We start from the raw sequence: 11,568 nt of genomic DNA on the forward strand, positions 1-11,568 counted from the left end.
AAAACGTCTGTATCGCGTTCGCGTTAAAATCTCAATTTGTATCGACACACGAACATCGCAAACGTTCCGCTAGAGGCGCTGTTCGTGTTTGCATACAAATTGAGATTTTAACGCGAACGCGATCGAGACGTATCTTGTAATCGAAAACTTACACTAAGGGTACAGGCTTGTCGACTGCAATCGAACAGCGCAGTCGCATCTGTATCAAATCCAGCAGGGCGAACAATTTTTGCTCTTTTAGACTCCCAGTGCCTAAGCACCAACAGATATTTCTACACTCCGACTTCTGGCCGGAAGGTGTATCTTCAACTTCAACTTTTTTGTTTAGTGGCAATCGGTCGCTTTTGGTTAGCGTCCATTACTGCCAATGACACCTGATAGCAGCAAAGTAAGGTGTATCTTCTGTATTAAGTATTATTTGGTATTTTTATTTCATTTGAACATTTTATCTTTTGAAATTTATAGCGCATTGTTATCAAGCGTTATGTAAATATTCATTGATAAAATTAATAAATCAACTGTAATGAAAAGGAAAACGTATGGGCAGCCGGCAGGCAGTTACGTAGCAGTTCGGTTGACTGCCTTTTTTTAAAGGCAATATTGAAACAATATAATGCACATTGCAAGTTAAATAAAAGCTTGCAATAAGAAATGTTCATCTTAAGAAATAAATGAATATCACGCAAAATCCACTCCAGTATCGAGCAAGTCCCGTATGAGCACAGTGGCCTTCCTAGGCAGTATCCTGAGCAGGTGGCCGAGGAAGAGCAGGTGCTTAGGGACGGACGCCTCGGGATAGTTGCGGCGCACACTCTCCAAGATACCAGAGGCCGCAGCGCGGGGCGTCAGTGTGCCGAAGTAACTGGGTATTCTGAAAAAAAATGTCTGTTTTGATTTCTAATTGGATCCAAACGGACTTTGTAATATTTCGAACAATTGCGGAACTGCTAACGTCATCTAGGAGGTTCATCGCAGCCTAATCCAATAGAAAATGCACGATGAACCTCCTAAACGTTAGCAGCTCTGTTATTGTTCGAAATGTTAAAAAGTCCGTTTGGACTATTGATGAACGCTTGGGACTATAGAAACCTGAGTTTACGGTAAATAGGCTAGCTTGTTCATATTAGCATGCATGGAAGAAGAGACGGCCACACACATTGTGCTGTAGTGCACTGGCGTGGCGAACTACAGGGCACCACACCTCGGATCACCGGAGTCGCTCCAGGAAGCTTCAGCAACATTAAGGGTCTGCTAGGTTTCCTCCAGAAGCTAGACTGGCACGAATTGAATAGCATTCTGAGAGGAAGGCTGTGCCCAGCAGTGGGACGTATATACCCTGGGATGATGATGATGATGATGAGACGTTCAGTTGCGAAGAACAGCCTGTTTATACCCATACGTATGCGTAATAACCTATGCGCCATAAGAAATACATCACCTTTCAGTATATATCAAATATCTCGGTCTTGAGTCGACCTTGCAAACATAAAAGTTTAAAGTCAGAGCTTACTCATAATATATCCACCCATAAACAAAGTAAAATAAAAACACATAGTAACAAGGTCTACAATCGCTTTTGGCTTGTGCTCGGATTAGTGTTTAAGATAGCGTTTTCGGCGATTATCCGAAAAATCCAGGCCCTGATAAAGACAGCTATCAAACAATGCAACGTGCATAATCTATCCATGCAAAAACGTGGTTAGCAACGTGCGCTAGAGGTTTTTTTTTAGGGTTCCGTACTTATAGGATCACTTTGTTATCCGTCTGACATGACAAAACCCTCTCTCAAAAACCAAAAAAAGACGCAATTCCCAGCGGGTTGCCTAAATTTTCCACGTGATATCAGTTATGAGAATTATGGCAAGCAGAGCTTGTGTACGCCGACTATGACGTGTTGCATCCGATAACAATATCTGTACCTTACCTAAAGCACGCTTTTCACTTTCCGGGATATGTACAGTAAGCAGCAGAAGTGGATGAGCGGTTACGGTGCTCAAAATGATCTACAAACAACTCTACTGCCAAGGTAATAAGAGTGTTTAGAACATATGGAACACCACAACTGCTCATCTCATCGAGTCTTCCAATGAAGCTGGCATAGCACAGGTGCACATAAGCCTCAAAAAAAAAAGAAAAAAAAAGACTGCTCATCTACTTCAGCTGACTGTACCTAATGATCAATGAAGAAATTTACTCAGCGCTACTATGCCAAATTCGAATTTCGTATCTTGCCGTCCCGCTGACGCTAATATTATTTAATACGAGAGTGAGAGGTACAGTACGATACGAACTTCGATTTTCGAATTTCGTAATAGCCCCCCAGAATGGGTTACCTTAATCGCAGGTCTGGGCTCTCATCCCCGACAATGAATGGGTAGATGTGTGTCAGTGTCACGTGAACTCCGTCAATTTTGTTAATTCTCAGATCTTCCATTAGGGATTCGGCCAGGCCTGGAAAAGATTCAATACAGATTAGACGAAGAATAAGCAAAAGGAATTATTGCCAAGTTCTGAGCAGAATTCCTCTATCGCTATCTCACGGGAAATAGCTACTTATAATTCATACTAATATTATAAATGCGAAAGTGTGTTTGTCCGTCTTTCACGCCGTAACGGAGCGACGGATCGACGTGATTTTTGGCATAGAGATAGTTTATGGGCCCGAGAGTGACATAGGCTACTTTTTATCCCGGAAAAATGCAGAGTTCCCGAGGGAACAGCGCGCGATAACCGAATACCACGCGGGCGGAGCCGCGGGCAAAAGCTAGTATATTATATCCTGATGAAGTACCTGCCTCACTGACATTAACATGAAGTATTGTTGTAGCATCATAGTAATAAATTACCTAAAAAGAATTACTTTGCTCACCTGCAAAACTTATTGTAAAGTTTGCCTGGAAGAGATCGCTCTAAGCAATAAGGCCGCCTATTGCTTATCTTGAAAAATCTTTTAATTGCTTACTATGTGTAAGTGTTCAATAAAGAGTCATTGCATTGTATTGTATATACATATATTTATATTATCAAGATATATCAATGGCTGACCTTGAACGGCGAATTGCGCCACGCTCAGGGGCATCTGATCCTTGATATAGCTGAGCCCAGCTACCGAGGTCAAGGCCACCACGTGCCCGTGGTTCTTGGCCTTCATCGCTGGCATGAACTGGTCGATGAGCTGGAAAAAATGGGTAGATAACATAACTTTTTGCAGGTGGTAGGACCTTGTGCAAGGTCCGCCCGGATTGCTACCACCACCTTGCTCGCTAATCCTGCCGTGAAGCAGCAGTGCTTGCACTGTTGTGTTTCGGCGTGGAGAGCAAGACAGCCGGTGAAATTACTGGCACTTGAGGTATCAAAGTCAAAATATCTTTATTCAATTTAGGCTACAACAAGCACTTATGAATGTCAAAAAAAAATCTACCACCGGTTCGGAAAAACCTCTGCTGATCCGGCAAGCTGAGATATATTTTTTTTAAACAGGACAATATTATTAAATGATATGTATACATCACAAGTATTTAACACAACTTTATTTTTTATCCCATCTTAGGCCTCTAGGTTGGCAACGCATCTGCAATCCCCCTGGTATAGCGCGGTGTATAGGGCGGTGGAGATCTCTTACCATCAGGAGACCCACTTGCTCGTTTGCCATCCAGTCGAATAAAAAAAAAAAAAAACTGGTACGCCAGACGGGATTCGAATCCGTATACACTGACCACCGAGACTCTTGACCTATCTCCCGAAAATCTGGGTCGCTTTTCATATGCCAATCGTGGCAAGTGATGGCATCTAAGGCAACTACAAAGGAAATATCTCGAATATAAACAACTTTTTCTCCCGATATTCCCACGGGATGGGGTTATAGCATATGGTAGTACTATTAGTTATTCTGTGGTTATAGACATGAAATTTAATGAGGTGTTTCTTTTGCAACCGTTCATGAAATGCTGGAAATTACAATTCAGCCAGCAGACCTTGTGATTTAGTGAAAGATGTAGTTACTGAGAAAACAAATTTTCCAATCAAGTTTTCATTCTGCGCGGGCACTAGGCGTTAGTCGCCTAAAAAATGAGGTCGGGAACATAGTACAAATGTAGCAGCAGAGGGTCTACTAAACAAAGGAAAACTTTAAAGGGGTGTATTAAGAAATGTTTGGGAACCTCTCGCCTAATCGTTCAAGGTTCTTACCCAGAAGTAAGAAGTCAGGGTGAGGTCCAGCGTCTCGTGGATATCTTGCGGCGGCTGGGTTAGCAGCGACCGCGGACTGGGAATGCCGCAGCAGTAGAACACCATGCTGACAAATCCGATCTCCTGAAACATGAAGACCAAGCATATAGACTCCTGCTGAACAGAGGATTCTTCCAGAGCTCTCTATAATCTACCTCTAGCCTTTAGACAAACTGAAAGTACATGTTGCTAAGAGTATTTCTAACATATCTACAAAGTCTCATGCCAACTGGTGTTTAAAAAGATATATTTGAGCATTCCTGAGAATGATTGGTTTTTTGAAGTCTTTTTGTATTTTTTATTTCAACTCCAAATTTGTTACTTTTACGGGTATCCCGTGAAACCATATCGAAAATACAAACTTAGACATGGATGCACAGAAAAACCAGAAAAAGAGACCAGCACTGGGAATCGAACCCAGGTCCTCAGCAATCCGTGCTGCGTGCTATAACCCCTACACCACCGCTGGACAGGAATCTAGACACAAAAAATTAACAAATTTGGAGTTGAAATAAAAAATACAAAAAGACTCCAAAAAACCAATCATAATTTGATTACTTAGTAGCGACATCTCTTGTCTGGGTGAGCGGTTAGTTCCGAAAGAATGTGACGTCTCTCGATGAGAGCGAAACATAGATGTCGCTAGTGCTTTTTTTTTTTTTTTTTATTCGACTGGATGGCAAACGAGCACGTGGGTCTCCTGATGGTAAGAGATCACCACCGCCCATAGACAACTGCAACTCCAGGGTATTGCAGATGCGCTGCCAACCTAGAGGCCTAAGATGGAATACCTCAAGTGCCAGTTATTTCACCGGCTGTCTTACTCTCCACGCCGAAACCCAACAGTGGAAGCACTGCTGCTTCACGGCAGGATTAGCGAGCAAGATGGTGGTAGCAATCCGGGCGGATCTTGCACAAGGTCCTACCACCTGCTGCTGCTTAAGTAGCGTAGTAGAAATAAGCAACCTGAGATATGTATGCATAGGAAAAATTCGTGTCTAGATTCCTGTCCAGCGGTGGTGTAGGGGCACGCAGCACGGACTGGTGAGGACCTGGTTTCGATTCCCAGCGCTGGTCTCTTTTTCTGGTTTTTCTGTGCTCATGTTGTATTTTCGACATTCCTAAGAAGACTCGCACTTTGAGGGTCGAATAAGCACCTATCCCAGCGGGGTCTCTGTTGGCAATCTACTGGCAGAAGACGGCTAGAACCTCCTCGGACCACGAGAAGGCGATCAGTTGAGAGGGAGGCTGGCTCAATTGGTCATGGCTGGGAAGAGCTGGAAAAAGCCGCGCAAGATCGAGCCAAATGGAAAAATCTTCTACGAGCCCTATGTCCCTAGTGAGGGATAACAGGATTACATCATTATTCCTAAGAAGCAACACTTCTCGAGATCTCTGTATTTGTCCAGAACATAGGTATAAAATAATAAAATGTATTCAAATTCATTTCGGTACAAAATAACAAAATACAATATTTCACTTAAAATGTATGTAACATGTGTGCTTGAGTTATTGTACATTGTTATTATGCACCGTGCTTAGGTACATTTAGAATGTGTGTGATGAAGACTAAAAATCCTGAAAATTCCTCAAACTAGAAGATTTCTAACAAAAAGTATCTAGGTAGTACTAGTAAATTGATGTCATCTACAAATCAAATCAAATAAAAACAAAACAAACAAAACATACACAAAACAAACAAACAAAAACAAACAAACAAACATAAACAACACAACACAACATGTATAAACATTTGTAAAGTTAATTAAATGCGCCTCGTTCTTTGTTCACAACCATCTTAACTAGCACTGGTAGGGGCCAAATTATTTCGTAACTTAATTAGGTCCTGGCGCTCCACTGGCCATTCCGCGGCGTGCTCGCTACGCTCGTCGTCGTACCTAATTTTCGTGACCAATTACATCATTGAAATCACTTTGAAGTAGAAAATATTTGACGCCTGCCAATGTCGGTAATGTAAAATGCCTACGTACGAAGAGAAATATGGTTAAAATGTCTTACCTTTTTCACTTGCTTCGCTAGTTCTTCAACATTCGATTTCTTGGTGATGTCACAGGTGAAGCTCATAGCTGAGCCATCCCTCATTTTGATAGCTTCCAAGGTGTCCTTGTTATTTGCACTGTTTTTGTCAACGCACAGCACAATAGCACCAAGTTCAGAGAGTTGGATGGCTAGTTCTCTGCCCACACCTCTGCCAGAACCTATTACCTACAATTCAAGAAATTGTATACAAAAACTGCCTCTTTTAACATGCTCTATATTAGTTTCACCATGAGGCTGACATACTTATATTATTTATGCCTGGTTTAAAATATTAATTAAAAAAAAACTCACCAAAGCAGTCTCCATACTGAGGGACTTCATGGGTGGTGGTCGGAAGACTTCATATGTAGCTTGGATGACAGCAAACACAGCATTTACCACCACCCAAGAGAGGTCTATCATGAGGATACACAGTGAGTAAACTCGTAGCAACATTTTGATTGGAAACATGATGTTCAGGATCACACCAAATAATGTGTCTAGACGAGTTTCCTGAAAAGGGTCAACAAAAGCATTTTCATGTAGAGCTTCCATTTGCCTCCTTTGCACCTCTTGTACATTACCCAGTCTGTTGTAATTCATGTTTTTTTTTTAGTAGCTAGTGCTAGTAGCGATTGCTAACGAAATTCTAAAATCAAATTCATGTAATTTCAAGGTAGTACGTCAAAAAGAGTTTAAATAGAAAACCTTGCTTTGTGGGTAATTTAATTTGATCGTCTGTTGTTTGTAAACTGCCATTACCCACATTAGCGTAGAATTTATGAAAATATTTTAGTTATTATTTAAAAAAATTAATACTACTTACCATTTTTGTAAGCTATTTAGCCTCATGTAAACCTAGTAATCAAACAACCGATCATTTAATTAAATTTAATTAAGTACTTATGTGTTTCTTAAATTAGTTAAAGTTTCATAAGTAGGTAAGTACAACATCAATTAATTTGACACACGGAACGGACGCCTTGGAACTACCAATACATTTAGGTAATGAATGAAAATGAAAGATGTTTGATTTGATATTATTATCTATCATAATAAAAATGTACTCATTCACAAAACATTAATATCATGCACTGATAAAGCCTGATAAAAAAAAGTTCAAGAACGCACGTACTTTGAATAAATAACGGTGCGGCCACATGCAGTCGCTCGTCGCTCGTTTGCAGCGATAAATCTGGTCACGTGACATATAGCCATAAAGCTGAAAATGTTTAGCTTTATCGCTAGAGAAAAAAAACCTCTTCAATTTCGGCAAAAACACTTTTTTTCTTCATTCACTCCAACTTCTTCCATTTGTACCACTGCCACGACTGCTACTAAATGAGATTAAGAAATGAGCATCCAAGACCAAACTCATTCCTGCAAGCAGCCATCATGTCGCTGCTGCTCGACGCGGCGACTTGACGCTACTTTGTTGAGTCGCGGGAAATTAAAAATCACATTCAAAATGGGGTCACGTGACCAGATTTATTGGTGCAAAAAAGTGACGAGCGACTGCATGTGGCCGCACTTTAAAAAATAAATAAACGTCATCACTCGTTACGTCACGTCAAACGTCAAATCAAAACATGCCAAAAAAAAGCGATCTGATTTGAGCGATCCATAAACTATTTACGAAAATCTGAAAAAAGTTAATAAATAAGGGCTGTCGTGTTGATACGATGGCGTTTGTTTACCAAGGTGATCCTGATTTGGAAGCAAAAGCTAAGAAAGGTAATTTACCTGAGAAGCATAACACTGCAAGTGCCATTTCCGAAATTTTACAGAAGCGTTTTTGTGTCGTTTTTTAACGTTTTGTTTGTTTAGCATACACGACAATAAGGGTGGTGAAACCGAAAATCGTAGAAAGTGGCACTTGCAATGTTATGGTTCTCAGGTACGGTGTAAAATAGTGTATCATTGCTTCATTGCTAAGTTTACTATTTATTATTATTATTCTAATAATATGCTAGGAGCTCTGAGCCAGTTGATGCGCGTAAATAACTGCGCTAAGTTATATGATTTGAATTATCAGGTCATATATTGTCGTTAATTTTAGTGTTACTTTAACCACACCCCACTGAAAATTCCCCCACATCTCACACGAGCCTGTGAGACGACTCAATGCTGACCTTGTGCTGTGGCCAGTGGTGCTGAACCTGTTTGGGGCTCGGGGCAGCAAAATCGAATAAGGCCCCCCAATAGGTATTAGAAGTTGACATACTAAACATATCTTTAGCTATGTTCACAAATCAGGACTTCATCAAGAGAACTTATGGACATTTGGAGGCCCGTGGGACTGGAGGCAGCTGGCTGGGAGCAGCGGCGTTAGGGTAGGCGCGATGCCTAGCCTAGAAAATTCCCAAAAGTTGGGGGCGCCGTGTAAATCTCGCCCAGGGCGCTGGAAGTGCTAAAACCGGCAATGACTGCAGGCCCGAGCAGACTGCCCCTTCCACCCTAATATAGTCCACTGGCCGTAGCTTTTATGTCCTGTTGAATATGTTTTATTTTTTAATTCCAGCTGCAGAGCGTATATCAGAGAACATGCACATTGTAGCCAATGAACCTTCGTTAGCGCTGTACCGGTTACAAGAGCATGTGCGCAAGGCCCTGCCCCCCATGGTGGAACGGAGGATTGAAGTGACAAAGCTCCAGCATGAGCTTCAAGGACGGTGCTATGATGTGGAGTATGCTTTGAGGTAAGGCTCTTTTATTAATTTATCCATATTTTTTTGGTATTTTATTAAGTTTCAGTAGAGAAATATAAAAGTACAAAGTTTTAGTAAGTTTTAGATTTAGGTTATGAATGTCTAAAAACGTACTAATGGTTCGGAAAACCTCTGTTAAAAAGAACCAAGCAAGAAACTCAAATTCTAATGTTTTTCCACTTGTATGGTAATAGTAAACAGTAGCCTTAATGTGGGTTAAATCAGGATTTTTAACACCATGTATAAATTATGATGTCTGAAAGTGGAATGTTGGCAAACAATACCACACACACAACATAATTGCTATGTATTACCATACATATAATATAAGTAAGTGCAAATATGTAAGTGAACAGTGTTAATTCATTTATAAAGAAAACTTGTCAGTGACCCTCTGCAGCCTTCTTATAACAAGTTCCTACTAAAATTATAATATTTCTTTTCCCTTACAGTGCAGTTAAATCAATGGACAGTGCGGTAACCAGTTTCAAGAACATACAAGACATGTTAAAACAATCAATATTTCTAAAACAACAATTAAAATACGAGGAGGGTAGGAGAAATAAAAAAGATTCCAGTTCAGTTTACAAACGTCTCTCTGCCCACATTGTGTTGGACCTTCCGGACCTTTCCGAGTTCTCTATGGTGAGGGAGACAACCAATAGGATAGAGAATATGATGGCTCAGGCTAGGGGGTCCACTGCCGAACTGCAGAGGTCCCATACTACATTGCATTGAAATTAATATTAGGATGTAACCTTTTTTTGAGAATTTTGCATACAAAAACTGTCACTTGAATACGATCGCGAACGTCAGAAACGTTAGGCAATACAGCCTCAGGTCCGGCTAAAATATGGATGTAGGATGTAGCTTCATGCCATTCATGAGGTGAGGTAGATGAACTCAATGAATTTGATTCTCATGCTTTTTTTTCGTTAAAAGTAATTTTTATTACTTATTTATTTCGTACATGCTCGCTTCACTTTCATTCGTACTGTAATGCAGCAATCTAGTCACTTATCGTCCAACATGTGCTTTAGGCGCATAACGGAAGGGTCTTCAACTTCTCCTTTCCAAAAGTACCTTCTGTCCCCTTTTGAACGTCCTTCTGCTTCATTCAAAACGTTCCGTCTATGAAAGGCCTCATTCGCAAAACGCTCATCTCATCTACAAACTAGTTGAGGTATTTCCATGACGGTAAAATACTGGCCAAGTGGCGCAAAAAAAACGTGAAAGTTTTCGCGCCAAACTTGCTGAAGTTCGCGGCTATTTGTGACTGCCTCTTCTTGCAAGCGCACAAGTTGCACGTTACGTTGCAGTAAACTAATTTAAAAGATATGGAAGATATTGAAATGAATGCACCCTATAAGGCCACCGCCCAGTGGGTGCGAGCGAGAGGAGCATTTTTCACAAAGCAGTACGCAAACGGGGCAGAGGGCGGATCCAGCTTTATAGCCTAGGTCGAGTCACCCCCCCCCCCCTGAATTATGTCCAAATTCTAGTTGTAACATCAATTTTCGTCTTTTGTCACAGAACATACAAATTTTATTAAGATCAAATAGTTGTTGTCCCAGAACCAGCACAGGGCTCTCTGGATCCGCCCTTTGGGGGCCGGCCGGCACCTATAAGTGCGGCAGCCTGCTAAATTTATGAAACGAGGTGGCCTCACAGTTAGAGTCCACAAGCACTTGGCTGAAGGGTGGATATCCAAATAGGGGTGTATGATTACTATGGAACGATGTAACTGTAGAGTTCCTAAATTTAGACGGACGGACTCATACCCTACATAAAATCAAACTTGTATGATTGAAATGGTGGTGGCTTGTAAATTTTGCACCTTGGATGTCTTATGCAGAGTCGGATGTAACCATAAGACAGAGTGCAGTCAAGGAAACTGAAAAACGTACCAGGGAGGGTGGCACCTTTTGATAATCAATTTCGCTATGTCAAAATGACATTACCTAGTAGCACAAAGGTTCCGACCTTGGTACGTGATTCAGTTCCCTTGGCCGTACCTACCTAGGCAACTAACTTGGGGCTCATCGGTTAGGGCTAGTACAGAAGTTTTTTTTTTCATAAAGTGAAAATGTATCTTCAATTATTGCTTTTATTCGACGCATGTTGTCAAATAACACGTTCACTGTCCCCATACAAAATTATTTGACAAAATCAAGTGTGCTTTGTGTGGGACAGTTGAGAACCCATAGTGAAACGGCACTCCTGAAAAAAGGCTTCATGTGACATTTGCTCACCCGAACAGGAAGGGTTTGATTTTTGAACTGAGCTTAGAACTGATTTTTATCTTCTATTCTTATGCCCTGGTCTTGTGTTGTATTATGCTTACCTACCCTTGAGAACTAATCCCAGTCTGATGCCCACCTTCCACTGCGAGCGGAGCGGAGTGTTTGAACTCGCACTGGCGAACTGCAAAAGTCATATTACTCAGTTACCACCGTTTCCACTTATTGCCTATTTTCAGCGGAAGATGGGCATTTAGATGTAATTTCGGTCGCATCGTGCAGTGATTTCACATGGTGTCGGAACTAGGTTCCGTAGGTTTAATAAATGGCATTGATATTAACTCATTCACTGC

The 11,568-nt window shown here is 41.1% G+C and overlaps 2 protein-coding genes across 3 annotated transcripts; one reads left to right on the forward strand and one right to left on the reverse strand.

Moving 5' to 3' along the window:
* Positions 1–337: 337 nt before the first annotated feature.
* On the reverse strand, positions 338–7,354 carry LOC141437945 (epidermal retinol dehydrogenase 2-like). Of its 2 annotated transcripts, XM_074101546.1 has the most exons (7): positions 7,094–7,354; positions 6,580–6,780; positions 6,247–6,453; positions 4,189–4,311; positions 3,046–3,175; positions 2,334–2,451; positions 338–871 (listed from the first exon to the last, which is right to left on the reverse strand). In XM_074101546.1, the coding sequence occupies exons 1-7, from the start codon at positions 7,094–7,096 to the stop codon at positions 679–681; spliced, it is 975 nt and encodes a 324-aa protein (XP_073957647.1). In that variant the 5' UTR covers positions 7,097–7,354; the 3' UTR covers positions 338–678. The 2 variants fall into 2 exon arrangements, with proteins under 2 accessions (XP_073957647.1, XP_073957646.1); XM_074101545.1 differs by lacking the exon at positions 7,094–7,354 and having other exon boundaries at positions 6,580–6,979.
* Positions 7,355–7,833: 479 nt separating this feature from the next.
* On the forward strand, positions 7,834–10,021 carry LOC141437928 (BLOC-1-related complex subunit 8 homolog). The gene is made up of 3 exons (XM_074101520.1): positions 7,834–8,001; positions 8,789–8,966; positions 9,428–10,021. The coding sequence occupies exons 1-3, from the start codon at positions 7,950–7,952 to the stop codon at positions 9,711–9,713; spliced, it is 516 nt and encodes a 171-aa protein (XP_073957621.1). The 5' UTR covers positions 7,834–7,949; the 3' UTR covers positions 9,714–10,021.
* Positions 10,022–11,568: the final 1,547 nt, after the last annotated feature.

This window comes from Choristoneura fumiferana, chromosome 18 (assembly GCF_025370935.1).
Source record: "Choristoneura fumiferana chromosome 18, NRCan_CFum_1, whole genome shotgun sequence".
Lineage (NCBI taxonomy): Eukaryota > Metazoa > Arthropoda > Insecta > Lepidoptera > Tortricidae > Choristoneura > Choristoneura fumiferana.

What these genes read in the sequence shown, in the direction of transcription:
- LOC141437945 (XM_074101545.1), bottom strand. Translation starts at nt 6,870, where the DNA reads ATGAATTACAACAGACTGGGTAATGTACAAGAGGTGCAAAGGAGGCAA. An exon ending in TAGCGAAGCAAGTGAAAAAG is followed by an intron (nt 4,312 to 6,246) that starts GTAAGACATTTT and finishes TTCATGTTTCAG; the next exon opens with GAGATCGGATTTGTCAGCAT. An exon ending in GGCGCAATTCGCCGTTCAAG is followed by an intron (nt 2,452 to 3,045) that starts GTCAGCCATTGA and finishes AATCTTTTCCAG; the next exon opens with GCCTGGCCGAATCCCTAATG.
- LOC141437928 (XM_074101520.1), top strand. Translation starts at nt 7,950, where the DNA reads ATGGCGTTTGTTTACCAAGGTGATCCTGATTTGGAAGCAAAAGCTAAG. An exon ending in GGAAGCAAAAGCTAAGAAAG is followed by an intron (nt 8,002 to 8,788) that starts GTAATTTACCTG and finishes TTTTAATTCCAG; the next exon opens with CTGCAGAGCGTATATCAGAG. An exon ending in GATGTGGAGTATGCTTTGAG is followed by an intron (nt 8,967 to 9,427) that starts GTAAGGCTCTTT and finishes TTTCCCTTACAG; the next exon opens with TGCAGTTAAATCAATGGACA.